Here is a 27,857-nt window from a genome sequence, read left to right on the forward strand (position 1 = left end):
ATAGTCAACACTACTTCATTTAATAGTCTTTTACTTTTTCTCATGTAAACGTGGTACAGTATATGCGAGTTTAAATTTCAGTTATTTTAACTTTCTGATTCATCGATTACGGAAAAATTCCCCTTTATTTGGCAAAGCTACCCTTTTCTGCATATAAGGGAGTTAAGTCTTAATGCAGCAATTTTCCTTAGTTGCAGACCTACAGATCCTGGGGAGGGATCAACAAGGTTGTGCAGTTATTCAACTAACAAATATGGTTTGGAGGCACTGTCCTAAGTACTAAGTGTGCTATAAAAATGATACAGATATAGATCAAGTCCATGAAAATGTTACCACCTAGAAAGGGAGGTAGGACTTGTATGTAACTAATTATATTAAAAGTGAGAGGTATTGTTAGAGAAGTACTGTACAGATAAAGTATTGTGGACATTCAAAGGAGGGGGTGATTACCTCTAGCGAGGGATGAGAGGAAGGAAGGGTAGAAACACTAAAGTAGTCCTGGCATTTGTATTGGACCTTAACAGATGGTAGGATTTGGATTTACAGAGCTGGGAAAGGCCTGTTTTAAGTGGATGAAGAAAACATGAGCCCAAGACTTATTGAGATCAAAAGTAATTTGGTTTGAATACCGGCAGGGAGTTTGGGAATGACAAAGGAGTTTAAAATGTGCCAAGGGTGACATTTCACCCTGGAGGGAAAAGGATGTTTTAATTAATAAATGCTGCTAGTATAATTTGCATCCATTTATAAGTAAACCAACTAGATCCCCTTTTCATAAAATACACAAAAACTAAATTGTAAATGAGTTAAATATATATATCTATATGAAGAGATGAGGAGAATATTTGTATAACTGGAATAGAGATGACATTTTTTAGTAAGATAGGAAATCCAGATACTGTAAAAGGGAAAGATAGACCTGCTTTAATAAATGTGTTAAAATTAGTAATTTCTGTTAAAATTAAAAATGTGTAAACCTTTGGCCTAGTGATTTTACTTTTTGGATTTGCCCTGATACATAAGAATGTAGGTACAAAGATATTCGTTGTGTCATTATCTGTAGTGGTGAAAAAAACTTTTGGCTCTCTGATTTTTCAACAGTAAGGCTATGGCTGAATAAATAATTATATACAAACTATGCAACTGAACAGTGAGGTGGTTAGGAGCAGAGGCTTAGGAGTTAGGCCAGTTAGATTCTGATCCCAGCTCTACCATCTAACCACATGTCTGATGTTGGGAATGTTACTTAACCTCTTTCGAGCTCAGTTTTCTTATCCTTCAAATGGAGAAAATAACAAATGGTAAGATGTAAGAACTAATGATGATTCACTTTCTTTATTCTATTCATGTACCAGATGTTGTGTCCAGGCACTCTTTTAAGCACTTAATAGATAACAAACTTATTTAATTGATTTAGCCCTCCTAATAACCAAAAGGTAGGTTTTATTGTTTTCCCCATTTTACTGATGAGGAAACTGAGACACAAGTTAATACAATATTCTAATATAATTCACACACACATAAAGTTAATATATTTATGCCACACTATAAAATATGCCTGAATAAAACTAAAAAATTTTTTTTCAGTTGAAATTTTTATGAGTCACAAATGAGAACCAAACAGTTGGGCTTTAAGTTAAAAGTTACCCAAAATCTCTTTATTGTTTCTCATTTAGACATAGAAAAGGCAAAACCAGTAAAAACAAAGCTCAGCTGAACAGCTGGTATGCACTCTGAGGTTGTGTAGCACTAATTACTCCAGAGGCTGCCTAAGAACATAATTGTCCTTTTCTCTTCATTTCCAGTACTGATTTTTTCCCCTCCAGATCCTCCTTTGAATATAATTTACTCTGCAGTAGTAAGAAAGAAGACATAAGAGAACTGGGATGCACATTTTGGGAAAAATAAAGGAAAAGCTTTTGGCCTTCAGACATTCTTTTGGTTAAAATATAACACAAACACAGGTGACAGAATGCCAGCAAATACACAGGTGCACATGTCAATCTTGTATGTGTTTCTCTGGTGTACAACAATACATATGTTGTATTCTTGCCAAACCTAAAAAAATAATCAAATCCCAAGTGTGGCAACTTGTACAAGACCACTGGCCTGGACATTGAAAAAAGTGACTAAGGAAAGGAGACTTTTTTTTTTTAAAAAGAAGATAGTGTTTTATTTTATTTTAAAGATTTTATTTATTTATTTGACGGAGAGAGACACAGCAAGAGAGGGAACACAAGCAGGGGGAGTGGGAGAGGGAGAAGCAGGCTTCCTGCGGAGCAGGGAGCCCGATGCAGGGCTTGATCCCAGGACCCTGGGATCATGACCTGAGCTGAAGGCAGACACTTAACGACTGAGCCACCCAGGTGCCCCAAGAAAAGGAGACTCTTGTATAACCTAAGATGTATACTACTATTGCATCTTGGAAAAATGTCAATGATTTCAATTTTTACAATTTATTTACCTTTTTTCCCTTTCAGTGTTCAAAGTTCATGCCTTGCATTCGATTGTTGTCTTAAAGTGTCTTTTAAACTGCAACAATCCCCCTTTGCCATCTATTTTAAGGCTCACTGTTATTTTGTAGTACTACTAAGAAAGAAAGTAACTGCTGTCAGTTAAACTTATGACATGCCAGCGAGTGTGAGACTCCTCTCAATTTCAGAAGTCATAAAATGAGATAAATATATTAATGAACTATGGCAAATTGCCAAAGGCCATCACCCTGGTAAACAGTGGAACTGGATATCAGACTACAAGCAGTCTGGCTCCTGAACCCATTCTTTTGGCCACCACTCAATGCTGTCGTTTTGTTATCAATGAATTATTACATGTAAGCCTTTTTTTTTTTTTGCATAATGCCTCATATATATTAAGTATGTAATATGTGTTAGCTTTTATTATCATTCTCACTACTTCTGCAATCTACTATTATCACATGTTTATAATATCTACATTCTGTGATTTTATTCTGGTCTTCTGTGTTCTGTTTATAGGTTGATTCTTAAATATTGAAAACCTATAAACTGTTTAAATATTCTAATTATGCAAGTACTATTCACTTTAAAGCCCGGAGTTGTAATTGAGACTGCAGAGAAGGTAGTGTAAGTCTATTACTCCTCTGCCACTTAAGGTGTCCTATTAGTTTCCTAATAATTCTGCTCTGTTTGCTAAAATGAATTAATTTTGTTCTTGAAGATACATTGAACTCTCAAACATCTTCTAATATATACTAGTTGCTTTCCAAGTCTGTAGCATATCTATATTCTGGGGTTTCTTTGTATCACTCTTCTGGGTCAAGACTACTGTTTTGTGTTATTCCATGTCCTCCTTTATCTCAGATTTTTTTCTCCACGTCGTTAGAGTATAACTAATTTCAAATAATATTTCCAGAAAGGATATAAAGCAGGTAATTTAATTTTCACAGGCCTCATATCTGAAAATGCACTTATAGTGCCTTCTCATTTAAATTGTTTGGGAATGTAATTCATAGTTCAAAATCATTTTGTTTTGCTCAAGACTTTGAAGACATTGTCCTTTTGCCTCCTAGCCTCTATAGAGTTTATCTGATGAGAAGCCTAATGCCAGTCTGGTTCTCTTTTTTCCAAAGTGATATGCTTTTTTATCTGGAAGATTTTATTAGACTTTTTTTCTTTATCATTGGTTTTATGATTTTATGAGAGTGTTTCTAGGTGTGGATACTTTCTCATGTATCCTTCATGGCAGTCCATGAGTTCTGTTTGTTCACTTCTGGGAGATTTTCTTCTATTATTTCTCTCTCCATTTTCTCTGTCCTACTTGATATTCCATTTAGAGAGATTCTTCCAAACTGAGAAAAAGGACAAAAAGAAAAAAAAATTAAGTAATATGGAGGATCAATCAATTCCAGTGTAGTTAAGATATGGTTATATTTGTTTCAGGTGTACTGCAGTTGCTCTTTTTTTTTTTTTAAGATTTATTTATTTTAGGGAGAGAGCGTGTGTATGTGTATGAGTGGGAGGAGAGGCAGGGGGAGAGAGAGAGAATCTCAGTCGGACTCCCTGTTGAGTGCAGAGCCTGAAGCGGGGCTCAATCCCAAGACCCTGCGATCATGACCTGGGTGGAAACCAAGTCAGACGTTTAACTGACTGAGCCACCCAGGCACCCCTGAAGGTGCCCTTTTTTTAATGGAATCAGTGCCTTCATGAATTTCTTTTAGGATAGTACTTATAAATTTTGAACATTTATCTTCCGTTCCCAGAAATAGCTGTGTTTCCTTCAGGTCAGCTGTTAATTTTCATCCTTTTTTCTTGTGCTTTTGCTCTTCCTTAAAAAAAAAAAGAAATTAGTGATTCTTGAGCATGGTACCAATTGTTGGGCCTCACTTTAGGGTCCATGGATGAAATGTAGGAAAAGAACTGCGCCCTCCTATCCCTCCAGCCTATGTCCAAATAAGGAAGGTTTTGTTAGGGAGTATGAAGATGCTCTTTGCTTTCAGGGTAGATTGTTAAATTAAGAAAAACAAACATGTTTTAGCTAGAAACCGATATTGTTGCTGATAGACTTTCTATGTGTAAAGGAATGGGGTAAGAGTCTTAGGTTGGCTGTTCCATGCACATCTTTTAATCATCCTAATTTTATTTATTTATTTGTTTATTTATTTATTATTTTAAATCTTCCTATTTTTAATCCTACAGACCCCTCCAGCTTTCTCTTCTTGTTATTTCCAGGTTTGGTACTTCTCCAGGCTCTGCCGGCAGGAGTGTCTTCTCTGTGGGTGTAGCCTTCTTGTGGGGCTGTTCATATTTGTTTTAGACTGCAGTTTTTTCTGCACTGCCTAATCCCAAAATAATCCCATCTGTTTTCTCTCTTCTAGAATGGATGAATGCATTTTAGTGGAATTTTGGTAGAGAGTGGAGGAAAACGATTGTCCTTAGTTTGTCTTATACAGAGTAGATAATTCATAGATATTTGTTGAATAAATCAGTTAATGCTATTGAGAAAATGGGGCAAAGGATACTTTTGTTGAAATTTAAAAAATTATGACTGTAGGGTATGGGTAATTAAATGAATCCTTTTTCTTTTATCATACTTTTTTGTCCCTTTAATTTTTCCTGGTTTAGGAAAGAATCTCATTGAGGTTAAAACTTACCAGTGGAGGTACAAAATGAGAAAGCTGCCTTTTCTCACAATTTTTTTTTTCAATTAAGAGGCTTAATTCCATTTTGATCCTTTTTCGTGTTTAGCATAGTGCTTGGTATATTGTAAGTATTCAATAAATCATAGTTATTATTATGTTTAACTTAAACTCGTTTTGTGTCTCATTTTTATCATCTAAGAAAATGGGGATTAATATATGTATCAACAGAATAGATTTTGGTATATATAGTATTTGCTACATAAGGTTAATTTTTATTCTTTGATCCATGAGCAACTATTTATTTTTTTCCATGAGGCTTTCTCTGATCTTACTAGTTTGAATTAATAATTTGCTGTTCTGTATCCTGCTTGTATTTTTTTGTCACAGCCTTTATGCTAAGTAACATTGATTTGCTTGGTTGTATGTCTTTCCACCAAATGTACTCTTTTTATCTTGGTAGTCTTAGTGCATAGTTACTGCTTGACACATTATCACAAGTCCCTCATTTTTGCTGGGTCTTGATGAGGAGGATGGGGTGACTGGAGCATGGGGTGGGGTACATTAGTAGGAAGTGAAATGTGACAAATATGCTGACACCATATTATAAAAGTTGAATACCAGATTAAAGAATTTGAAATTTGTTTAGTATGCTGTGGGAGGCATTTTTGATTATTGACCAGATTAGTTCGATATTTTAGAAACATAATTCTCATTGCAGAGTAGAGAATGTATTAGAAAGAAGAAAAGAGATTGGAGGTAAGGAGAAGATGTAAGAAACTCTGGCTCTTGCTATATCATAAGGTTCCCATTTTAAGTGAGAAATCTTCCAGCTCGTACTTGAAGGATAGGTCTCTTAATATTTCAAGCCACATCACAGATAGTCTCCAGTGCTTTCCTGCTAACTTTTCTTTGACTTGTTATTAAGAAATGTTATATAAAGTTTTTAGTAAAATAAAGTTTAAAATTTTGTGTATATTGGGAAAATATTCATTTTCTCTAAAAGCTTGTAAATTGATGAGTATCTTAAACCTGTTTGTTGTATTTTCTGTTCTAACAATTGTTCAACATTTAATGTGTGTCGTGTAGGGAGGTAATGTGGGACAAAATTTTTCTCCTTGGGGAAAGAGATGAATTTTGTTTTTAGTATGCTAAATTTCAGGTGCTTGTGTAGCTCAATTGGAGATACCTTACATATAAAACATAGAGTCATAAAGAATTTGAGAAAGATTGGAAGTTTTCTCAATGAAGATGGTAATTGAAACCTAGGACTTGGTGAGTTTGTGTATTTGATAAAAAATCTAAGATGTAAATACAGTGAAATATTCTGCTTTTTTGGCTTTAGTGAAATGAGATGTTTGCTTACTAGTGTCTGGTGCATCAGAATTGTAAAGGATGAAACCGAGATCTTTGGGTTAAATCAGGGAAAGTGTCATTGGAGACCAGAGACTACACTGATTCCGTGAGTACAGCAAGAGCAAAGGTAGATTGGAAGGGCATTACGAGGAGTTGATAGAGAAGTAGAACACTGTAGTTAAAAAATTCTGTGAAGGATAGTAAAGTTGGAAGAATAAAAGAAATTCTAGGGGTAAGTGGTGGTTTTTCCAGTTACAGAATGTATGTATATATGTTGTCAAACTTTTTATAAAGACAAGAAGTTTTAGTACAATTAAATGAAACCACCAAGAGATTAGTGCTGAATATATGTTAGAGAAAGGGAAAATGAACCTTAAGAAGAATGAAAAAAAACCCTGAAATTCAATAAAGCTTATTTTTATCATATAATCTTGACATACAGAAGAATAATTTTAGTAGTTGTTGCTTGAGAAGTTAAAATTCTTTGAAAAGTAGCCACAGAGTTAAAAAAAATCATCCCACTAGTCTTTGAGTTTCTAATATATGCTTAGGGTGAATTTATTTTAAGGCTTTAGAAATGCATAAAAATAGATTGTTGAGAGCTGAATAAATACATAGAAAATATAGTCACAGTATCTTTGGTGAGAAAAGATAAGCATAATTGGAATATTTGATATGTAGATTTTAACATGATGTGATGAGAGGGAATTTTAAGTGCATCCATCATTTGACTGACTTTGAAAGAATCAGGGATGGTAAATTATAGCAGTATGGTGCATTGATATGCACAACTGTTCCAAAGTTATGATTTAAAAGCTATGTATCCATGGAAAAGAGAAATCTAATATAATGGAACGAAATGTTGACTATAAAATGTTTGAAAAATTTCTAATAGACCAAATGTGGTTCTTAAATTATAGGCATGATTGTAATCATTATGAATCTCAAAGAGATGCTAAACCCATATACTCTGGATATATAATGTAAAGTAATACTAGGTAATATTATTACATCAGGTATTGCATAATGCTTTACATATATTAATATTAAAGGAGCACCTTCAAGATGTAAAATAATACACATTTCAGGTATTTTATTAGTAGAAAATGAAAAAAAATTCCTTTTTAAGATGAAATGCATATCCTGTAGACAGTGGCTAAATTTTTAAAGTCCTTCTTAAAGAAATGGGTCACATTCATACTTTCAGATATTCGGAGTTGACATCACAAACCTTTGTTTCCCTAACTGGTAGCCTTTTATCTATGGAGGTGCTATCTAGATGGTACTTACTGTTCATGGTAGATCAAAGAGTGACTATGTTTTCCTGGGAGTGGGAAAGGGAAACGTTAGTAGTGGCCTGCAGTAGGAGTGTAAAGACCTACTTTAAAAAAATCCACTCCATTAGAGATTTATATTAAAAGTTTATTTTCTCAATACAGGGTTTACACTCATACCTTTTCCAAATTCCTAAAACTTGAAACTGAACTAGTAGTTGTACTCTGAGGAATGAGTCTTGAGTTTTGTGTGTGATTAGGGAGGAATGAGAGAAAATGCTTTCAAAGTGAGATCCAAGGACTGTAAAGAGAGACAGTTTTGTGAACAAAAATAAGTTAGGCTCTAGGTAACTTGGTACCTGTTATGATTCCTTCTAGCTGGGAGGCTTCAAACCCTAGCTTCTCTCTAATAATTAAAGTACTGTTTAACCTTCTCCATTTTAGCTCTGTTTCTCCCCATCCCAGTGAATATAAATATCCCCGTTTCTGGGCTCTTTGGAATATGCCCTCTTTATAAATGTTTATGGTACACCATATGTAATATGTCACATATTTTCTAGTCTGACTTGTAACTGAAAGCCTAGAAAGACATATAAATGGGGATCCCAAAGTTATCTCTTGCCCTTTATATTCTGTAACAATTATATATTAAATGGTAGAAGAATCACTTTGGGGTGTCCCAAACTCCTTTGGACTTAGGTTTGTTTGTAAAATGAAAGGCTGTATTTCTGAATTCACCTACATGATTCTGCGCTATAGAATGTGAATCTTGGATTGGCGCATTATATTTGTGGGAATTGATATACATCTATCAAAATTAACTCTAACATCCTTATGTAACAAGCTACATACTATTTCATTATACAAAACAATTAGTTTTGTTTACCTCCTGAAAAAAAGATGGTGGATGGTGAAGATGGTGAAGTTCAGGTGGGTTTTTAAATATACTGTAGAAAGGTCTTGTGTTTGAGTGAGAGAGACCTGGATTTCTGCTACTTAACATATGTGTGTAACTGTGCAAGGTACTATGGAAATAAGCTCAGAGAAGTTACCCAGAAAATGCTTCCATGTGTAAAGTGCCTAGCATATCTTTATGAGATACTCATTAATGAATGTTAACTCCTTTTCTTGTTTTACAGGACAAGTGAAATGCCTTCTGGAAAACTAATATTGAAAATGTTGGGAAATCATTTAAAATAGTTATATAGCTGAGGAAATTACCAAGTTAGGTGTTAATAAGAAAAATATGGAAAGGACTACTTTTCCTACTGTGTAGGATGACTTTGTTTAATGTGAAAATTTTCTGTATTAATACTAGTTATGCTGGGGTTTGAAGAGTTTTTATTAAGTTTCATAAATTTAATGTGACACTGAAATTCTTATGTTAAAGTGGGTTCCATAGTGTAATGGGCACTCTGGACTCTGAAATTCTTTTTATGTTAAAAGATTTGAGAGAGACTGTCCTATTGAGAAAGAAGGAACCTATAACACAGATTATCTTGATTAGAATTAAGTTCTACATGAGTTAATAATGCACATGTAACTTTCCTATTTGAGTAGCATCATCAACAGTACTAAGTGGATACCTTTGTTTTGGTGACAAGATATAAGAAGGAAAAAAAAGCCTGTGTAGCAAATGATTAGGTAATGCCACCTTAGTAGTTTAAAAAAAAAAACTACAATTCTAAAGGTCATTTCAAACACCAGACTTTCATTATATGTATGTTTCTGTTAATTTGTAATATCAGAAAGGCCATCTCTCTTTAAGTTTCAGTATAAGATTGATACAAAGTGACTGAATGGCATACTGCATTGTTAGTGGACATGATTCGTATAATGTAATTTGTGCCTTTTTAGCTGAATGAGTTTTTTTCCATGTAGTAAAATGCATTTATTCAAAAAAGGGGAGGTAGAGTACATTATAATTCCAAGGAAATTTTTATGTTAAAAATGCCAGTCTTTTTGACTTACATTGGAAAGGGTCTTATTTAATACCCGAACAAGGAAATTCACAATGAAGGTTGAAATCTTGTCTAATTACCATGTATTTCTAACTACACATTATTTTAAGTTTATATATTTTAAACCATGGTTACACAATTATCGTATAGGAATATATTGAAGATATTACCTTATTATATTTACTGGACTTTGGTTTAATTCTCTACAACTTCAAAATAGTTTTGTGATGTGAAACAACAGAATTATTTTTACTCTGATAAAAACAAGCTCTGAACTGAGTCCTTCATTGTATTTTTCTAAAGAACTCACTTCTTATGAGCCAGTGTTCAATATCATATAGTTAGGAAACCATTATATTATTAAAACTTGAATTTTTTCTTTATATCCCAGTATTTTAAATATTTATATGTTTCAGGATACATGAAATTAAACTGCGCATTTTGATCATATCTTGACTGCAACATTAAAAATAAATAAGACCTTCAAGTAAACATGTTTCCAAATCATATTGCCAGCGTGCATGAGGCTATAGCTTTTCTCTGAAGACTAAAAGCTCTGCTTGTTTGGAAAAGTCAGTGATTAGGTCTTTATAAGCAATTGAGGTTCTGTTTTCCTTCTAAACGTTCCTTTACTAATTTTTCCAAAGAGAAAAGATGCTCGTCTGCATCTTCTGGCACAAGGTTCCTAATTGAATTTGCAAGTTCAAAAAGATATTCTGTATTTCTTCCACTTGGACCAGCTGCATTAAAAATTTGTTCAGCAATGTCTTCTAGAGGTGCAGGACCAAGATAATTAGGATTATCACATGTTCCTATGTATAGCAACACAGTGAATGGTTTTGTTGTAGGATCTTTTGGATAAAAAATGACTGTCGTGGTCCTGTAGCCTCCTTTTTCTCTGAAGTCAAGGTATGCTTTTACTTCTTCTTCCTTTCCTACTGGCAGTCTATAAGCAACACCCCAAACACAACCCTGTTGAAAAATGAATATACAATATTTAGTATTTACAGTGCTAAAATAGGTGAAGATATATTGTGCTCTAAGAAAGTATCTTGTATATTCTTAGAAGTCAGTATAGTTTTGGGGCACCTGGGTGGCTCAGTCAGTTAAGTTTGTCTGCCTTTGGCTCAAGTCCTGATCCTGGGATCGAGCCCGCATCTGGTTCCCTGCTCGGCGGGAAGCCTGCTTCTCCCTCTCCCACTCCCCCTGCTTGTGTTCCCTCTCTTGCTGTGTCTCTCTCTGTCAAATAAATAAAATCTTAAAAAAAAAAAGTCAGTGTAGTTTTGCATTACTTAAAGTGCACTGAGAGGTACCAGCTCAACAAAAGAGGTTGCCATTTAGTATTCTGAATGGAGTAACTTACAAAGGATATTTGAAAGTTCCTGCAGTGAAAAAATGAACAAATAAAATGAATTTGCGATGGCTTTAAGTAGTTGATTACTTTTTTACAGAGCTTTTAAAACACAGAACCCTTTCTGCAAACAAGGGAACACCTGATATGTAAAAAAGATAAGTGATGCTAGCTGAAGCAGGTTGGGGTATCAGAGCCCTCCCAACCAGCACCCAGCAGTTATATCCACTACAGCCCCTCAGGTAGGCTTCAGAGTGGCTACAACACTCCATGAAGCAGTTTGGAAACCACTGCCCTATACCATTAGTGAATGTTTATGGATTTAAAACTTAGAATTAAAAAAAAAAAATTTTTTTTTTTAATTTGTCAGAGAGAGAGCACAAGTGGGGGAGCAGTAGAGGGAGAGGGAGAAGCAGGCTCCTCACTGAGCAAGGAGCCCAATGTGGGACTCGATCCCAGGACCCTGGGATCATGACCTGAGCTGAAGGCAGACACTTAATGACTGAGCCACCCAGGCGTCCCTAGAACTCTATTTTTAATGACCAAATAAACACCTGATATTTTGTTCAGTCCCACTAGTTAAAAGACATAATTTTTTAAAACTTAAACAATGATAAGTAACCTAGTGTGCAAAGAAATTATTCAGAATGAAGAATTTTAAAATGCTGATTTCCTCTATTGTTTAGTTTGTTTACAAAGTATCAGTAAAAACAGTATAGTTTGGCTGCAGAGGTTTTGTGTCTGTGTGTGTGTATGTATTAATAAAATATCTGTGATATAAGCAGGATTTACAGTTTGTAGTATAGATTCTCTAGTTTATTCACAACCTTTTATTATTAACTTTAAAGACTATAGGTTGCTAAGTATCTTCTTGAGTGAATTCAACATTCTATAGAAACGAAGTGCTGTATATTAACTTTAATTAAGAGTTATGGTTACCAGTTTGAAACTTTTTTTTTTTTTTAAGTAGGCTCCATTCTCACAACTTGGGGCTTAAACTCAGGACCTTGAGATCAAGAGTCGCATGCTGTACCAACGGGGCTAGCCAGGCACCCTGAAGCCATTTTTATATATGCTTTTCCTAATGCAAATTATGAAAGCATTTCATTTCACTATTTCACCATTATCATCTGCTGTTGATAGCTGCTTATTCTTTGTATATCAAAGTTCTTTCCAAAGTTAAATCCTTAACTTCAAAATATAAAAGTTTGTATCTGTACATCAATGAAATGATTTAAAATATTTAAGAAAACAGAGGACTAAAAAAAAAAAGAAAAGAAAACAGAGGACTATCAGGTAAATTTGTTTTCTAGTGCTCCAGATCTCTTTAAAAACCTATTGTGCTATTAATAAAATTAGGCAATTAGAAAGTGATAATTCCTGACTGGGATTTTTGCTGAGAATCGTAGACTCCTAGCAAATGTGAGAATTTTAAGGGTTCCATTTGATTCTTAGTAGCAGTTTGGCTGTCTGAGGGCTGGCTCCATTAATTCTTAGTCAATAAACTGAATAAGAAAAGAAAAATGAAAAAAAAAAGAAAATGAGGGGCGCCTGGATGGCTCAGTCGTTAAGCGTCTGCCTTCAGCTCGGGTCATGATTCCAGGTCCTGGGATCGAGCCCCGCATCGGGCTCCCTGCTCGGCGGGAAGCCTGCTTCTCCCTCTCCCACTCCCACTGCTTGTATTCCCTCTCTCGATGTGTCTCTCTCTGTCAAATAAATAAATAAAATCTTTAAAAAAAAAATGAGACTACATACCATTTGGTTTTATTTTGTTGTCTACCTTTCAGTCTGCATTCCAACTTTTCCCAACAGTTGAAAAGAAACACAACAAATACAGAGATGAATTCTAGACCTAGTATTCAAACTGTCTGTGATGACTGTTGATAGAATTTCATTGATTATTAAAACTGAGAAACATCTCAACATTTTATATGATTAAAGACTATACAAAAAAGAATAATTATACCATACCCCAGGATCTTCAACAAGAGTCACAACTCTTCCAGGCTGTTTTAAAAAAAGTAAAAAAAAAAAAAAAAAAAAAGTTTTTTTTTTTCTGAATCAGTTTTTCAACTAACCGAGCATTAGCAATTTGTTGTTGACATGGAATACTTTAATTTCATTTGTTCATACTAAACACTTTCTTAGCACTTATTTTTTATGATAAATTTTCAAGTGGATTAACTAAGAAAATATACCTTATCTTTTCTAAAAGATTCCTTTCAATTTGTGTATATTAGCTATATTGACTTAAAATTGATATATCAAAAAACACACCTGTGACTAAGGCTCATCTAAAATGAAAGGTAAAGGGAGAAGCAATTATAAATAAAAGTTCTGGTCAGATTCCTATAGTTTTGTTAGGGAACAAACATGTTCTTCCAGAGTGCTTTCCTCTAATAGGAAAGTGGTTCTCAAACTTTAGTGTAGATCAAAATTACCTGGAGGGTTGATAAACATATTACTTAGCCACAGTCCCAGAGTTTCTGATCCTGTAGGTCTGGAGCTCTCTGAGAATTTGCTTTTTTTTTTTTTTTAAGTACACTTCCTATTTAGTGCGAAAGGCTATGTATCTATTGACATGTTAGCATCATTAGTGAGAATGCTGAATTGTAAGCATTTTAACATTTTTGTTTTAACATTTGTTTGCCCACTGTTCTAGCACATACTAATCATAAATCATTCATATATTTGTGTCATCTTCATTGCTGTTTCCTCTAGTCTGTCTATTTGTATAGACAATTTGTAACCATGGAAAACATGGGATTTTGGATTATGTTTCTTATTTAATTATATTTTCTTGTTAATCTCATACATTTTAATAATTGCATAATGTATCATCAGTGAGCTATAATATAAACATTTTTGTGTTGTTGGGCATTGAGATTTGACTTGTTTTCTATTTAAGAAAATGCTACAATGAGGATACATATATTGATGTAGGTATTACCATATTACTTTCAACTTTAGAGTGAATTAGGAGCTATTTACTGAATACCTACCTATGTTGTAGAGAAAATAAAACCTTGATTCTTGCTTTCAAGAGCTTATATTGTAATTCTGGAACATGAACTTAACATGTGAAATAGAAGAACACTTAAGGGCTAAGATGTATGGTATAAGTGCAGTAAGAATTCTGAGTCTTGGTGGTCATAAAGAAAGACAAAATTCTGGCAAAAGGGCATAATTCACAAGAGTGGACCTCTAGTGTGGACCTAGAGGCAAGACTACAGGCTAAGTGTCTGACTTTAGCAGTTGGCCCCAACATATAAAGGAGATGGTCCAGAAAGATAACTGGAGAAACAGGATAGTCAGATTTGAAAAGCCAGAGTGGAGGTGAAGCTAGGGGACAATGGAACATAAGAAGCCAATGAAATTTGGGAGAAATAGGAGCTACTGTAGCACTTGAGAAATGGATGACTCGTATGATAAAAGAAGTGAATGGGGAAGATCCGAGTGGTAAAGTATATAGTATGCAAGTTAGAGTGGGAAGGAAGTAGACTTTTGAGTAAGAAATGTTAGTGGTCCAGGTGACAAGTTCTGTACTCGCCTTTTCCTTGTTTCCCCTTATATCCAGCCCAGTCATCAATTCTTGGTAGCTCTGTCTTTTGATTCTTCTGTATCTGGTTCCTCTGCATCCTTCAGTGCCTTCCTTAGGGACCTCACTGCCTCCCTCTAGTTTTGTTTACCTCTAGTTTGTTCACTTCTTGGCTATGGAATGACTTTCTAGTGCAAACATTGGGCCACTCACTCCTGTGCTTTGAATTTTTTAGGGTTATAGTATTCTACAGGATAAAATAAAAATTCCTCAGCATGACTTTACTACAAACCTCATTTCTTACCACTTTCCCCCTCAAGCTGTACTGATTTATTTGTAACTTTTACAAACATTCATATCTTTGTATATACCAGTACTCAGTGTGGAATGCCCTTCCTTTTATATCTGTGGGATATCCTCCTGCCATTCCGTCCATAAAGGCTTGGTGACTCCCCGGGCAACTCTGTAGCAGCTCCTTCTAAACTCTCATTTCTCCTTTTATTCACTTCGCTGTGGTACTTGTCAGGTATTGTTGTTTGCATAGGTGTCTCCTACTTGTATATGTAAGTGGTCAGTAGTAATTGTTGAAAGAGGGAAGTCCTGGACTTTAGGTGGTGGCAGTTGAAACAGAAAACATAAGGAATCGTTTTAAGGGGAAATAAACAGACTCCCTTTGATTGCCTATAGATGATACAGACATGGACTTTTGGCACTACTGATAAATTTACTTGGAAATATTTTCTTTTGTAAAGATTTATTTATTTTAGAGAGAGAGCAAGAGTGGGGCAGAGGGAGAGGGAGAATCTCAAGCAGAGTCCCTGCTGAGCGGGGAGCTGGCATGCTGAACTCGCAACCCTGAGGTCATGACCTGAGCTCTAATCAAGAGTCGGATACTCAACCAACTGAGTCACCCAGCACCCCTTGGAAATATTTTCTAAAACTTAAACTTTTTGTCCCTAAAATAAATGTTATTGAGAAACAGTGTACATTTGTAAATCACATGAAAGCTTTTTTAGGGTACTGAAACTAAAGAAGGGGTCTTTGAAGCTGAATAGTATTGGAGGATATCGTGAAATATGGGCCATTATGGGTGCTTTGAGTAATGAGTAATTTTTCTAGATCTAGAACAGTTAGAGATTTAGTAAATGTTCATGATTATCTCTTGTGTTAAAATGTTTCTTTTTGAAGTTGAAATATATTCTCTGTGCTGTGAAAACAATGTTCACATTTAAATGAATCCTTAATTTGGTGAGATGCTGCTAGCTTTGTTATATATAAATGAGATGCTTAATAAAATTTAGGAAGAAATTAAAGTTTAATGAAGCTAAAAAGAAAGCATAATTGAATAAAGCAAGTAGGTTTGGTATTTTTCCACAAATGTCACATTGCAGTGTGTGGAAATGAGCCTAACATTTGTTTAATAATACCACATTTCATATGTAATGATGACTAATTTAGTAGGAGCATATGCTGCTGTAAAAAACATAGTCCTATAAAATATCCATGTCATTCTTCTAATTTGCTGGATATCTCTGTAGCCTTTTGTATTCTTGTTTGACAGTTAAGATTTATATAAAGCTGGTGATCTACTATAAAAAAATGTTAAGTAAATAATGTTCTTTCCATTTTTGTTTTCTTAGATTTTATTTATTTGACAGAGAGAGACAGAGCAGGAGAAGGAACACAAGCAGGGGGAGTGGGAGAGGGAGAAGCAGGCTACCCGCTGAGCAGAGAGCCCTATGTGGGGCTCGATCCCAGGACCCAGAGATCATGACCTGAGCCAAAGGCAGACGCCCAATGACTGAGCCACAACAGAACAGTATACTTAGAAAACGTTTGTTACTTAGACTTTCCTTTAATTTGCTATGATGGATCCTTTAAATAAAAGTAGGTGTAAAACTATTAGCCGTTGCAGTCTCCCTGGCTCCTACCTTACCTGCCCTATATTTTAGTAAATAGAAGTAAAAAAATACTGGCTTTTATAGCTCCTTTCTTCTTTTAAAGAATCATGGCTGTTGCATTTACTCGACAACTTCTTATTGTTCTAGTCCAACAGTGTACATATCTCAATGTGCTATATAACAAACACATCATACATTTTGATTGAAACTAGAGTATAGGGGCACCTGGGTGGCTCAGCATCTGCCTTCGGCTCAGGTCATGATCCCAGGGTCTTGAGATCAAGCCCCATGTCGGGTCTGTTTCTCCCTCTCCCTCTGACCCCTGCTGGTGCTCTCTCTCTCTCTCAAATAAATAATCAAAATCGTAAACCCCAAAAACCTAGAGTAGTAAAATATGCTATTAAAACCATATTTATGGGGCTCCAGGGTGGCTCAGTCAGTTAAGCGTAAGACTCTTGATTTCGGCTCAGGTCATGATCTCAGGGTGGTGAGCTCAAGCCCGTCATCAGGCTCTGTGCTGGACATGTAGTCTGCATGCACGAGGCTCTCTCCCTCTCCCTCTGCCCCTACCCACGCCCCCCCATTTGTGTGCAGATGCTCTTTCTCTCTCTAAAAACAAAACAAAATAAACAAAAAACAAAATCATATTTGTAAGCATTTAACACTTAAATGGTTATTAAAATTTGGAGGCTGGGTTAAGGCTTTTCTCTTAATAGAAATTTTAATTGTTCATATCTGACAACTCAAAAGGCATTTTACTTCACTTAGTTTTATTAACAAGTTTCATTTTACTCAATTCTTTAAAGTCTTAAATATTGTTTTATAACTTTTTTTTTAAAAGAGGATTTTATTTTTAAGTAATCTCTACACCCATTGTGGGGCTCAAGTTTACAACCGCAAAATCAAGACTTGCATGCTCTACCGATTGAGCCAGCCAGGTGCCCGTTTTATAGTATTCTTGAAGAAATTTTTGCCATTAAGTTTCTGTTGGTTTACCAATGTGCATTTCCCCTACTTTCCTGTTTTCAAGTCATCTGCCTACCTTAAAGCCAGATTCTAGCATTTTAAATATTGTGTTTTGGGGCCAATATTAATTTCTTTTTAAAAAACAGTAATCAAGCTCATATAACTCTGAGTACTTTAAAGAACATATAAACAATAAAAAATTTTGTACCCTTCCAAAAGTTAGGAGATTAACTAAAACACGTATTTATGGTATCCGAATTGTTACCCAAAACTTAGTCTTCTTTGTGGATTGGTTGTTTTGAAGCCAATACAAGGCTGATTTGCATAAGCAGTGAGCTGCTACTAGTTCTCTGTACACATATTTTGGGATGAATGTCTTTGTATGACTGAAAAATGGATCAAAGAACTTCCATTTCACATTCATAATTTAGAGGAGAAAGAGGAGAAACATGGGGAAATATTAAAATAATGTTGGATACAGTAATGGGTACTGTGTTACTCAAGTAACAAACCAGGAACTCATTTAACTTTGCCGGTACCTGACAACCGAAGTAAGTGATCAAAGTAAGCTCCTTAATAACCGGAGATAATTTTGGAAAATAGTTCTTCTTTGACCTTAGGTGTCATAAAATAAAACCTTTGGCAGGATACAAAAAACCTCAGAAATAACATGCTCGTTTAAACTGAAACCAATGAAAGTCTGCCAGAATGCAGAAATGCCAACAATTTTAACTGATAAAAAGTTGAATGTGCAAGTTGATTTTGGTATTTCAACTCCGTGGTGACACGAAGATTGATCTTCCCGCCTGTTTTTTTTTTTTGGCAGAGGTTGCCAAGAGATGGGGCCCCCTCCCAGCACGTCAGCCTTGTGCAAGCTTGTGTGCTTGTGTCCACGTTTTTTGTTTCCTCAAGAAACTAACCACCCGCATCTCAAGTGGCTTCGGAAGGAGTGCCCTTGGTTTGGGAGAGAGGTAGGGGGCAGGTGGCCGAGGAAACTACACCCTCAGAAACGTTGGGGTGTAGGTCCAGCAAAGCTGGGGTAGGAGTTGGGGAGCGACGCTCCGAGGGCAGTAAGGGTTGGGGGACTGGCGCCTCACCTTGCCGGGGACCCCGCGATGGTCGGTGCTTCCCTGCCAGAAGCGCCTTTTGTAGCCTGTGATGTATCCGACCATCTTGTCCTGATAAGGGAAGTCCACCTTCCAGATCAGGGACCCATAACCAAAAACCCACATCCTTCCCTTGCTCCTCCGCTGCGGCGGCGGTCGACTCTCAGCTTTGGTCTCTACCTTGCCGGCACCAGTGGGGATTGCAGCTTTCCCGACGCAAGTTAACTGGCTGGGCGGGCGCAGGCGCAGTGGCCACACTGCCGGCTCGGGGACGCAAAGCACACTGGGACACGTAGTTCGAGGATCGTCTTCCGACTCGGTCAGCGTTATTTTATTTCGTTGCTTAGGGTATCAAGGATTGACTTTCCGTATGCTAAGCAGTGTGATTCTTTCGTAGTCTCTGCAACGCAACCTAACCGTCTGGGGCGTGTATGCAGAGGACTACAATACCCACAATCCTTTCCTGGGATTTGGGGCTCTGAGGTTGGAACTGTCGGCTTCTTTCGAGCGGGTACAAGGAGAAGCGAAGCGCCTGGAGTCGCTGCTGCTGGTATAGTCTAGATACCGGCAAGAGATGTACCGGCACTGCGTTTGGCACGTAGGAAGACATTTTGTTCTTTGAAAAGTGGGTTTCTGCCAATTTAACAGCCGCCAGAGGAGCGCAAGCTGTGAATGCCGTATTTGGCTTTACACTTGAAAAACGGAAACAAAACAAAACAAAACAAAAAACCAAAAAACTTCTGTATGGCTGCCTTTCACATAAAGCAGAAAGTTTACCACAGAACTTTTACGTCTGCGAAAGAGCTATTGTTTCAACTCATTTAAATTTTACGCGCAAAACGACCTTATTCATCTTTAGTATTCTCAGCAGCTCACTCAGAAAAGGGTAAGCAAAGGTTCTTACCTCATGCACAGGCTTTAGAAACGATATATGGAACCTGAAATTGTATACAGAATTTGGGGTCTGTGTGCATTCAAGGGGAGAAGCTTCATAGCTTTCATGAGTTTCTCCAACAGGTCAAGATTCTAAAAAATGTTAAGATCTGCTGGTTAGAACTACTGCTCCAAAATACTTTTTAGGAAACTCACTTGGACCAGCGCGGCTGTGTTTCTGTGTGTAAAAAGAGAAGCTTTAGCAAATTCTTGCTTTAGCTACACAAAAGAATTTTAAAACACCCAGATTCAAAGAGTATTATTTGAACTCTTAAGAAATCAGCAGGAAACTGCTACAAAGAAAAATTTAGTTTAAGAATCACTAGGTCTTTTCATATATTACCCAAGTTTAAGTTTCACATTGCTTGGGATGGTTGGTTTCCACCAACTTCGAACTTTTTCGAAAAATTTCAAACAAAGAATTTTTTAGAAGTATAGTAATCACTCATATACTCTACATGGCTCCAATAATTGACATTTTGCCTGTTACTTTATTTTTTTTCTCTTTGTATACTTTTTAATCTAAAACATTTGAAGTAAGTTGCATGTGTTACTTTTCCCTGCTAAATACTTAAATAAGGACTCTCTCCTAATAACCACGATACCATTATCACATCTGAGAAAATTAACAAAATTACATCATTAAATATCTGTTACATATTCAAATTTCCTTATTGTCTCACAATTGCTTTTTGTAGCTGATATTTTGATACTTTTTTCACCATCCAGGATCCATTTAAGGTTTATACATCACATACGGTTTTTGACCTTGTACTCATTTAGTCAAGAACATGCGAAGGTTTTTAAAAAGGAGATCTTGCATACAGTTTATGGGTGTTAACTAGTTGGTATTAAGGGTTGAGAGGAATGATTCTGCTATGATAGTGCATTTCTTTTGGCTTCTCCTTCCCTTAAGAAGCCCAAAGATGTTACCCAGTTCTGATGTTTTTTTTTTAATCTAGATCTGTTAATCTAGATCCGTTAACATTATTTGTAACTGTGAGAAAAGCAGTAAAATTTGGAAAGGGATTCATACATGTTTTTACTCGAATGCTCTTTTTTGGAGGGGTATTTTTATGTGTGTGTTTGTGTTTTTCCTACATAGAAACAATTTTTTTCTTGTATTAAGATGAGTATGCCATAAATTGCCTTAAATGTATGGTCTGTTCTTTTTTGTGAAACTTGGATATAATGGCCTTAGCTGGAAATTAGTATCTTTCAACAAAGTGTAGCCTAACATTCAAGGTTCTCCACAGTTTGGCCTTCAGCTGCTTCTGTAAGTTCCTTTTCTTCCTGTTCTTTGTTTCGCTAATTCTCCTTCAAAAGTGAACTAACTGTTTTCCTTATTCACTGTCCCTTATTCACCCTTGATTGTTCATTTACCTAGTGTTGGTTGTGTTGCTCCTGCCTACGAATGCTCTTCTGCCCCTTTTCTCATTGTCAGATTCTTCCTGTACTTTAGGGCTCAGCTCACATCCCTCACAAGTTGAAATAGTTTCTCCCTTCTTTGACTACCCAGGGCTCTTTATCTGTACTTCTCTTGGAGCACTTTCTTCCTTTCTTTTGAATAACATGTTATTTATCATTTCAATGAGACTGTATATAAGTCTGTGTCATCTTTATATCCTCCACATTACTGATGAGCTAGTTGGTACACAGTAAATAACCGTCAACTGCATAATTAAATATTCTGTAATAAATATTTTCACTTTCCTAGTAAGGGACCATTTGATCCAATCAGATTAATCCATAGCTACTGTTAGCTGTTTGGCGCACTATAGAATCAACTTCTGCAGTTATAGCTTTATATTTAAATGTGACCATGGGGGTGCCTGGGTGGCTCAGTTGGTTAAGTGGCTGCCTTCGGCTCAGGTCATGATCCTGGGGTCCTCGGATCGAGCCCCATGTCCGGCTCCCTGCTCAGCGGAGAGCCTCCCTCTCCCTCTCCCTCTGCCTGCCACTCTGCCTACTTGTGCTTTCTCTCTCTCTGTCAAATAAATAAATAAAATCTTAAAAAAAAAAAGGTGATCATGGATAAATTTAAATTTCCTATAGGAAATGCTGTGTGCTTTCTTTTAACTTCGCCTTTTAAAGATTTTATTTATTTATTTGACAGAGAGAGAAAGAGAGAGCAAACACAAGCCGGTGGGGAGGCAGCAGAGGGAGAAGGAGAACAGGCTCCCCACCAAGCAGGGAGCCTGACTTGGGGCTTAATCCCAGGAGCCCCAGATCATGACCTGAGCCAAACAAAGGCAGACGCTCAACCGACTGAGCCCCCCAGGCGCCCCTTCTTTTAAACCTTCATTTTCTGGATAAATTATTTAGGATGTGGTTCTAGAAAGTTTTTCACCTGTATTGGACTAGACATGTTGGCATTTCCTGAACCACCTCCTAAAATCCTTAGAAAAACTAAGGGAGGCTGGGCTAGGAGTATTACTGAGAGGGATTGCCCCTTGGGAGGAAACTCTTCCCCTGAGAATCCTGACCCTTAGCCTCATAGTGTGATTAACAAGAAACTGTCTTTGTGAGAATCATATACTGAGAGCTATACTGGGGGAACATGGAATGAACTTTGGAGGGAGATGATGAGGAAGAGGCACTAATGCTGTCAAGAACTTTCTCTGCTGGTATAGGAAAGGTGGACTCATCTTTTTATGATGCTCTTGTTCGTTTCAGTATATTCAGTATATTCCATCAGTGGGACTGTTTCATCAAGGAAAGAGAACATGAATGTGTAGCCCCTTTTGGAAAGGACCAGGAGAAAAACTACAATTTTTACTTATCTGTTTTTTTCCTTTGTTCATTCCTTTTCTAGCTTTTTTGGGTTTAGCTTTTTCCTGGAGAGGACTACAAATTAATTCTTGAGGCTGAGCATTGCTGTTAGTTAAATGGCCATCTCTATGTAATAAGAGTACACATTTGGGATTAACTGGAGGTGTTTAGCTCCTTCATCCACAGAGTTCCAGTGAATGCACTTTGGTGGCTATGAACAGGAGCGGAAGCCTACAGGAAGGAGCTGCTCAGACATTTCCAGAAGTGGAATGATAGAACACTTAAAACTCTCTTAATATCTTTAATAAGAGCATTCCAAGGAATCCGAATTCCCCAGAGACATTTCCTGGTTTAGAGTCTAGCAGAAGCTGTGGCATGACAGGTTGCTTGCTCCACGTCAGGCTTTTCCTCAGCAGTCGTGTGACAGATGCAGGACAGACCTGCTTCTATCTGCTAATCTCTAGGAGTGCAGCGTTGTTTTATTGTCTATAGTGTTTTCTTTCTGCCTTGTTTTGTAGACTGGTCAAAAGAATGGATTTTACAGAGGCTTACTCTGACACATGCTCCACGGTTGGACTTGCTGCCAGGGAAGGCAATGTTAAAGTCTTAAGAAAACTGCTCAAAAAGGGACGTAGCGTTGATGTTGCTGATAACAGGGGATGGATGCCAATTCATGAAGCAGCTTATCACAACTCTGTAGAATGTTTACGGATGTTAATTCATGCAGGTAAAGTAAATTCAAGGTATGGGAGGCTGGGCCTACAAGCTGGATTAATAAAACATAAGCAAATGGTAATATATGATATATTAATGGTAGTATTTGTTTTCCTTTTCTATAACCATAAAAGAATTGCCTATGCATTATAAGAATGGTAAGATTGCCTGCCTTGGGTTATATAAGTATGGTGTTTCAGCTGGACATCTATAAATGTCGTCCTTGATATGTAACTTGCTGTGCCTGGCCCATTTTTACTGTCTGAGCTCTTTTAATTAAGCATTTGGTAGTTACTAGTCATGTTTATTTCTTCTTCCTTTTCCAAACAAAAGGAACAATGTTACTGGAATTGAGGGTGTGAGTGCTTTGGTTGAATTAGTCTTTTTTTTTTTTTTAATACTTTTCAGTTTTGTTAATTTCAGGAATCTTTCCAATTACTTTTTTTTTTTTTTTTAATCTGAGATCGCAGTAGAGAATAGGATAGACAAGGTCCCTGCCTTAATGGTGCTTAAATTCCTGTCAGGGGAGACAGACAATGCCTAAATATTTAAACAAGATAATTTCGAAATGTAAAAGTGTTGTGGAGAGAATAAAAGAGTAATGGGACAGAGATTAGCCATGTGCTATTGTGCATCTCTTTCCAATTCTGTATTCAGTTGACTTCATGCTTGTAACCTGAGATCAGTCAAGTGGGAATATTTACATGGGCAGAAATCAGCCAGTACTATAACCAAAGCTATAAATTTGGGCTTTTTTTTTTTTTTTTTCCCTTTCTGAGAGCCAGTGATACATTTGTCAGCTCGCTATTGAGAAAAGGACGAGAGACTAAATGAGAGATTGTGACAGGAGATGGTGGGCCGGAGTGAGGGGGATATTAGTGAGTGAGCACTGCTTTTTAACATTGTACTAGATCCTTGATTTATATTATTTAATATGTACCAAACTGCTCTTGAGGCATTGTTATCTCCATTTTATTGGTGAGAAGTTTACCAAGACTCAGAGAACTTGACTTGTCCAAAGATTATATAATAAACTAGAACCCATTTCTCTCCGTAAAGCTCACTTTTTTTCACTATAGCATGCTTCCAACATTTAATCAAAGTAAACATTTTTAGCATTTAGTTAATTTAAACTGAGGTTGAATATAACACTCTGTTTTAACACTGAGTGAACCATTTATATTTCATTGGTCATGGGAATTCTGATTCTTCCCTGTGTACTTGTCATCACAGGTATAGCTACTCAAAATTTAGACTTCTGGTACCATAGTTCATCAGAATTACTATCTCATGGCTTCATGAATGGGAAAGGAAATTATCCTTCCTTTTTTTCGCATGGATTTTTATTTGTTTTGTTTTAAGGAATGAGGGATGGCAAGGCTAAATTCCCCCAATCATAATACAGAAAGTTCATTACGTCTGCTAAGCACATGTTCTAGAGTCTGTTATAGTTGACTCTAAAGAGATATTAGAAAAATAGACTTTATGCCTTAGATTTTAAAAACTTGATATGTGTTTTTAGAATTTGAAGTTAATTCTATAGCTTGAGTTTCCTATCTCTAGTGATAAAGGCATAAATTTAGATATTCTTTTCTAGTCAAAAAGGTCATTCCCAATGTTATTTCTCCCCACACCAGAATAATATTGTTTATGTTATGTTTATGTTTATGTTAGTTTTTTTCCTATAGCTGCAGAATAAACTTGGGCATGCTTTTGACTAAATGTGTTTGAATTGGCTATTCAAGTCATCTATGTTTTCTGTTAGAAATTTTAAGTATCACCTTCATTTTTTTTTTAATTTTTATTTATTTGAGAGAGAGAAAATGAGAGATAGCACGAGAGGGAAGAGGGTCAGAGGGAGAAGCAGACTCCTTGCCGAGCAGGGAGCCCGATGTGGGGCTCGATCCCAGGACCCTGAGATCACGACCTGAGCCGAAGGCAGATGGCCAACCGACTGAGCCACCCAGGTGCCCCTGAGGATGTATTTTAAAATAATGATGAAATACAAGGGTTTTTAGTCTTGAGGAGTAAAGTAAGGTCTCTTCTGCTTGTTGGTGACAGTGGCATCTTTATATCTGTACCAGTTAACTCGGTATTATGAGTTAATCTTAAAAGTTTCCAAACGAAGTTTGACATTTCTGTTATTCTTTATACTTGCTATACCTGTGTTTTATTTAATTCATAATTCTCTTGTCCTTTATAGCTCTGCTGGTATACATAAAAGTGTCTTTCATTATATAATTTCTATCTTCTTGAACTTCATTTAATATTAGTGAACTGCCAGAGATTCTTAAAATATACCTTCTATTAGTATACTAAAGTTAATGAAAGTGCTCAGGCCTACACAAAAAGAATGGAAGTATCTTAGATATTTAGAAAAGTTTTGCTTTACTATTGCTTCAGTTTAGATCCAGAATCTAGCCTAAGATCATACATGGTCTTCTCATCCATGTTGGAGAAGAGCATTTAATTGCGGTATGGATTACTTGGAAATTTAATATGCATATATATTTTTTTCACTTTAACTTTCTATTTGAAGTATTAATATAAATAACAGTTTTGCTTGTCTTCTTTCCTGTATTGGAAGTTTATGTAATAGGTACTGAGAGTTCATGCATCTTTTCATCTTGGAGGACAATAACGATCTTCAGTGGCAGTTAATCATGCCATTCAGTATTAAACCACTTACTAACTAAAGGTCACTTAAAATCTTATAATTGTAGCATATCACCAACAAATATTTTTATTTGGCAAATATATGAACTAATTCATAGTACTTTTTGTTAGTTCATGTTAAGGAAATACTGTGCTGTCATACTGGGCATGATAACAGATGTTGAAGATCGTTAGGTAAATAACAGTGTAGCAGTGATTAAGAGTTGTGTTCAGATGGACCTGGGTTCTGCTGATTCTGACACTTTATTGGTGTGGTCTTGGACAGGTCTTTTAACCTCTTGGTTCTTCTGTTTCTTCTTCTATAAGATTAGAAATATTCTAACATTCCAGGGGTGCCTGGGTGGCTCAGTCTTTTAAGCGTCTGTCTTTGGCTTAGGTCATGATCCTAGGGTCCTGGGATCTAGCCCCGTGTTGGGCTCCCTGCTCAGCGGGGAGTCTGCTTCTCCTTCTGCCCCTCACCACTCCTGTTCACTCTTTCAAATAAATAAATAAAATCTTCAAAAAAAAAATATTCTAACATTCCAGCTCAGGCCAGAAACTGGTCCATCCTTAATTACTTCCTTTTTCTTATATCCCTCACCCAATCAGCAAATCTTTATGTGTGTATATGTGTATATATGTGTGTGTGTGTTTCTATGTGAATACGCGTAGATATATTCACATCACTTCTTACTACCTCAGAACCACTAAAATGTTAGTCTGAGCCACATATCTCTTAACCTGGATTGCTGTAATAGCATCCTAACAAATCTGTTTCTGCTCTTGCTTCTTCCCCATCCTACCACAATCTGGTTGTAGTGTATCAGAACCTTTTACAATATGTCAGACTGATGTCTTTCTGTTTTGCTGAGAACTCTGCAATTGCTGAGAACTCTGCAATAGCTTCACATTTCATTCTGAGTAAAAGAACTGTTACAAAGTCTTTCATAGTATAGAAATAATATGTTTAATCATTCTTCTGTTGATGGGCATCTTGTTTCGTAAAGTTTTGCTATTATAGGTAGTGCTCCAGTTAACATCCTTATAACTTTGTGCACATGGGTGTGTATTTCTATAGGATGGAGTTTTAGAAGTGAAGTTGCTGGTGCAAGAAATATACAGGGGTGCCTGGGTGGCTCTGTGGGTTAAGCGTCTGACTCTTGGTTTTGGCTCAGGTCCTGATCTTGCAGCTGTGGGATTGAGCCCCGAGTTGGGCTCTGGGTCATCACAGAGTCTGTTTCACCTTCTCTCTCCCTCTCCTTCACACTCTCTCTCTCAAATAAATAAATAAAATATTTAAAAAAAGGAAATATGCCTTTCTCTGATTGACTTATTTTGCTCAGCATAATATGTGCTATGGTGAGCGCTGTGAATTATGTAAGACTGTTGAATCACAGACCTGTACCTCTGAAACAAATAATACATTATATGTTAAAAAAAAAAAAAAAAGAAGATAGCAGAAAGGGAAAAATGAAGGGGGGTAAATTGGAGAGGGAGAATGAACCATGAGAGACTACGGACTCAGAGAAACAAACTGAGGGTTCTAGAGGGGAGGCGGGTGGGGAGATGGGTTAGCCTGGTGATGGGTATTAAAGAGGGCATGTACTGAATGGAGCACTGGGTGTTATATGCAAACAATGAATCATGGAACACTACACCAAAAACTAATGATGTAATGTATGGTGATTAACATAATAAAAAATGCACATGCCTCTCAAAAAAAATAAAAAAGGAAATATGCAAAGTTGAAATATTGATAGACACTGCTAAATTATTCATAATATTAATCAGAAATTTTCAGTAATGAATGAAAGAAATAATTCAGACTAGCTTACACAAAGAAGTGTATGAGTACCAGGTGTTATATATATAAGTATTGAATCCCTAAATTGTACACCTGAGACTGATATTACACTGTATGTTAACTAACTGGAATTTAAATAAAAATTTAAAAGAAAAACTTCAAAAAGAAACGGGCGGGAAGAGTGGTTATGTAACTAAGTCTGAGTGGTAGCTCCCTTTAGGCATTGCTGGATGCTCCTATTGAAATGAAGTCAACAGGACTCAGGGTCTTAACTTTCTCTTATCTCTGCATTTCTCTATGTTCATTTTATCCTCCTTGTAGCCTTTCTCTTTGGAGCCAACCTTTTCTTAGAATTCCTAATTAAAGCATAATGAGATGATGCACATTGTGCAAAGTATGTGACTAAGCTACCT

The 27,857-nt window shown here is 36.3% G+C and overlaps 2 protein-coding genes across 3 annotated transcripts in view; one reads left to right on the forward strand and one right to left on the reverse strand.

The window, feature by feature from the left end:
* Positions 1-27,857, forward strand: part of ASB3 (ankyrin repeat and SOCS box containing 3) — a 103,864-nt gene that overhangs the window by 4,351 nt on the left and 71,656 nt on the right. The window contains exons 1-2 of one of the 2 annotated variants that reach the window (XM_028103899.2): positions 19,174-19,452; positions 22,790-22,998. In XM_028103899.2, coding sequence (XP_027959700.1) covers positions 22,803-22,998 — 196 coding nt within the window. In that variant the 5' untranslated portion in view covers positions 19,174-19,452; positions 22,790-22,802. Of the gene's footprint in view, positions 1-19,173; positions 19,453-22,789; positions 22,999-27,857 lie in introns of those variants that run through there. The other variant, XM_028103900.2, reaches the window with a different exon arrangement.
* Positions 7,618-18,766, reverse strand: CHAC2 (ChaC glutathione specific gamma-glutamylcyclotransferase 2). The gene is made up of 3 exons (XM_088026540.1): positions 18,558-18,766; positions 13,027-13,062; positions 7,618-10,676 (listed from the first exon to the last, which is right to left on the reverse strand). Exons 1-3 carry the CDS (start codon positions 18,690-18,692, stop codon positions 10,293-10,295), a joined length of 555 nt encoding a protein of 184 aa, XP_087882666.1. The 5' UTR covers positions 18,693-18,766; the 3' UTR covers positions 7,618-10,292.

The sequence above is a fragment of the Eumetopias jubatus genome, unplaced genomic scaffold (assembly GCF_037043125.1).
Source record: "Eumetopias jubatus isolate StellerSeaLion01/CBP00866 unplaced genomic scaffold, mEumJub1_p1.0 scaffold_9, whole genome shotgun sequence".
NCBI lineage: Eukaryota > Metazoa > Chordata > Mammalia > Carnivora > Otariidae > Eumetopias > Eumetopias jubatus.

What these genes read in the sequence shown, in the direction of transcription:
- CHAC2 (XM_088026540.1), bottom strand. Translation starts at nt 18,692, where the DNA reads ATGTGGGTTTTTGGTTATGGGTCCCTGATCTGGAAGGTGGACTTCCCT. An exon ending in ATCGCGGGGTCCCCGGCAAG is followed by an intron (nt 13,063 to 18,557) that starts GTGAGGCGCCAG and finishes TTTTTAAAACAG; the next exon opens with CCTGGAAGAGTTGTGACTCT. An exon ending in CTCTTGTTGAAGATCCTGGG is followed by an intron (nt 10,677 to 13,026) that starts GTATGGTATAAT and finishes ATTTTTCAACAG; the next exon opens with GGTTGTGTTTGGGGTGTTGC.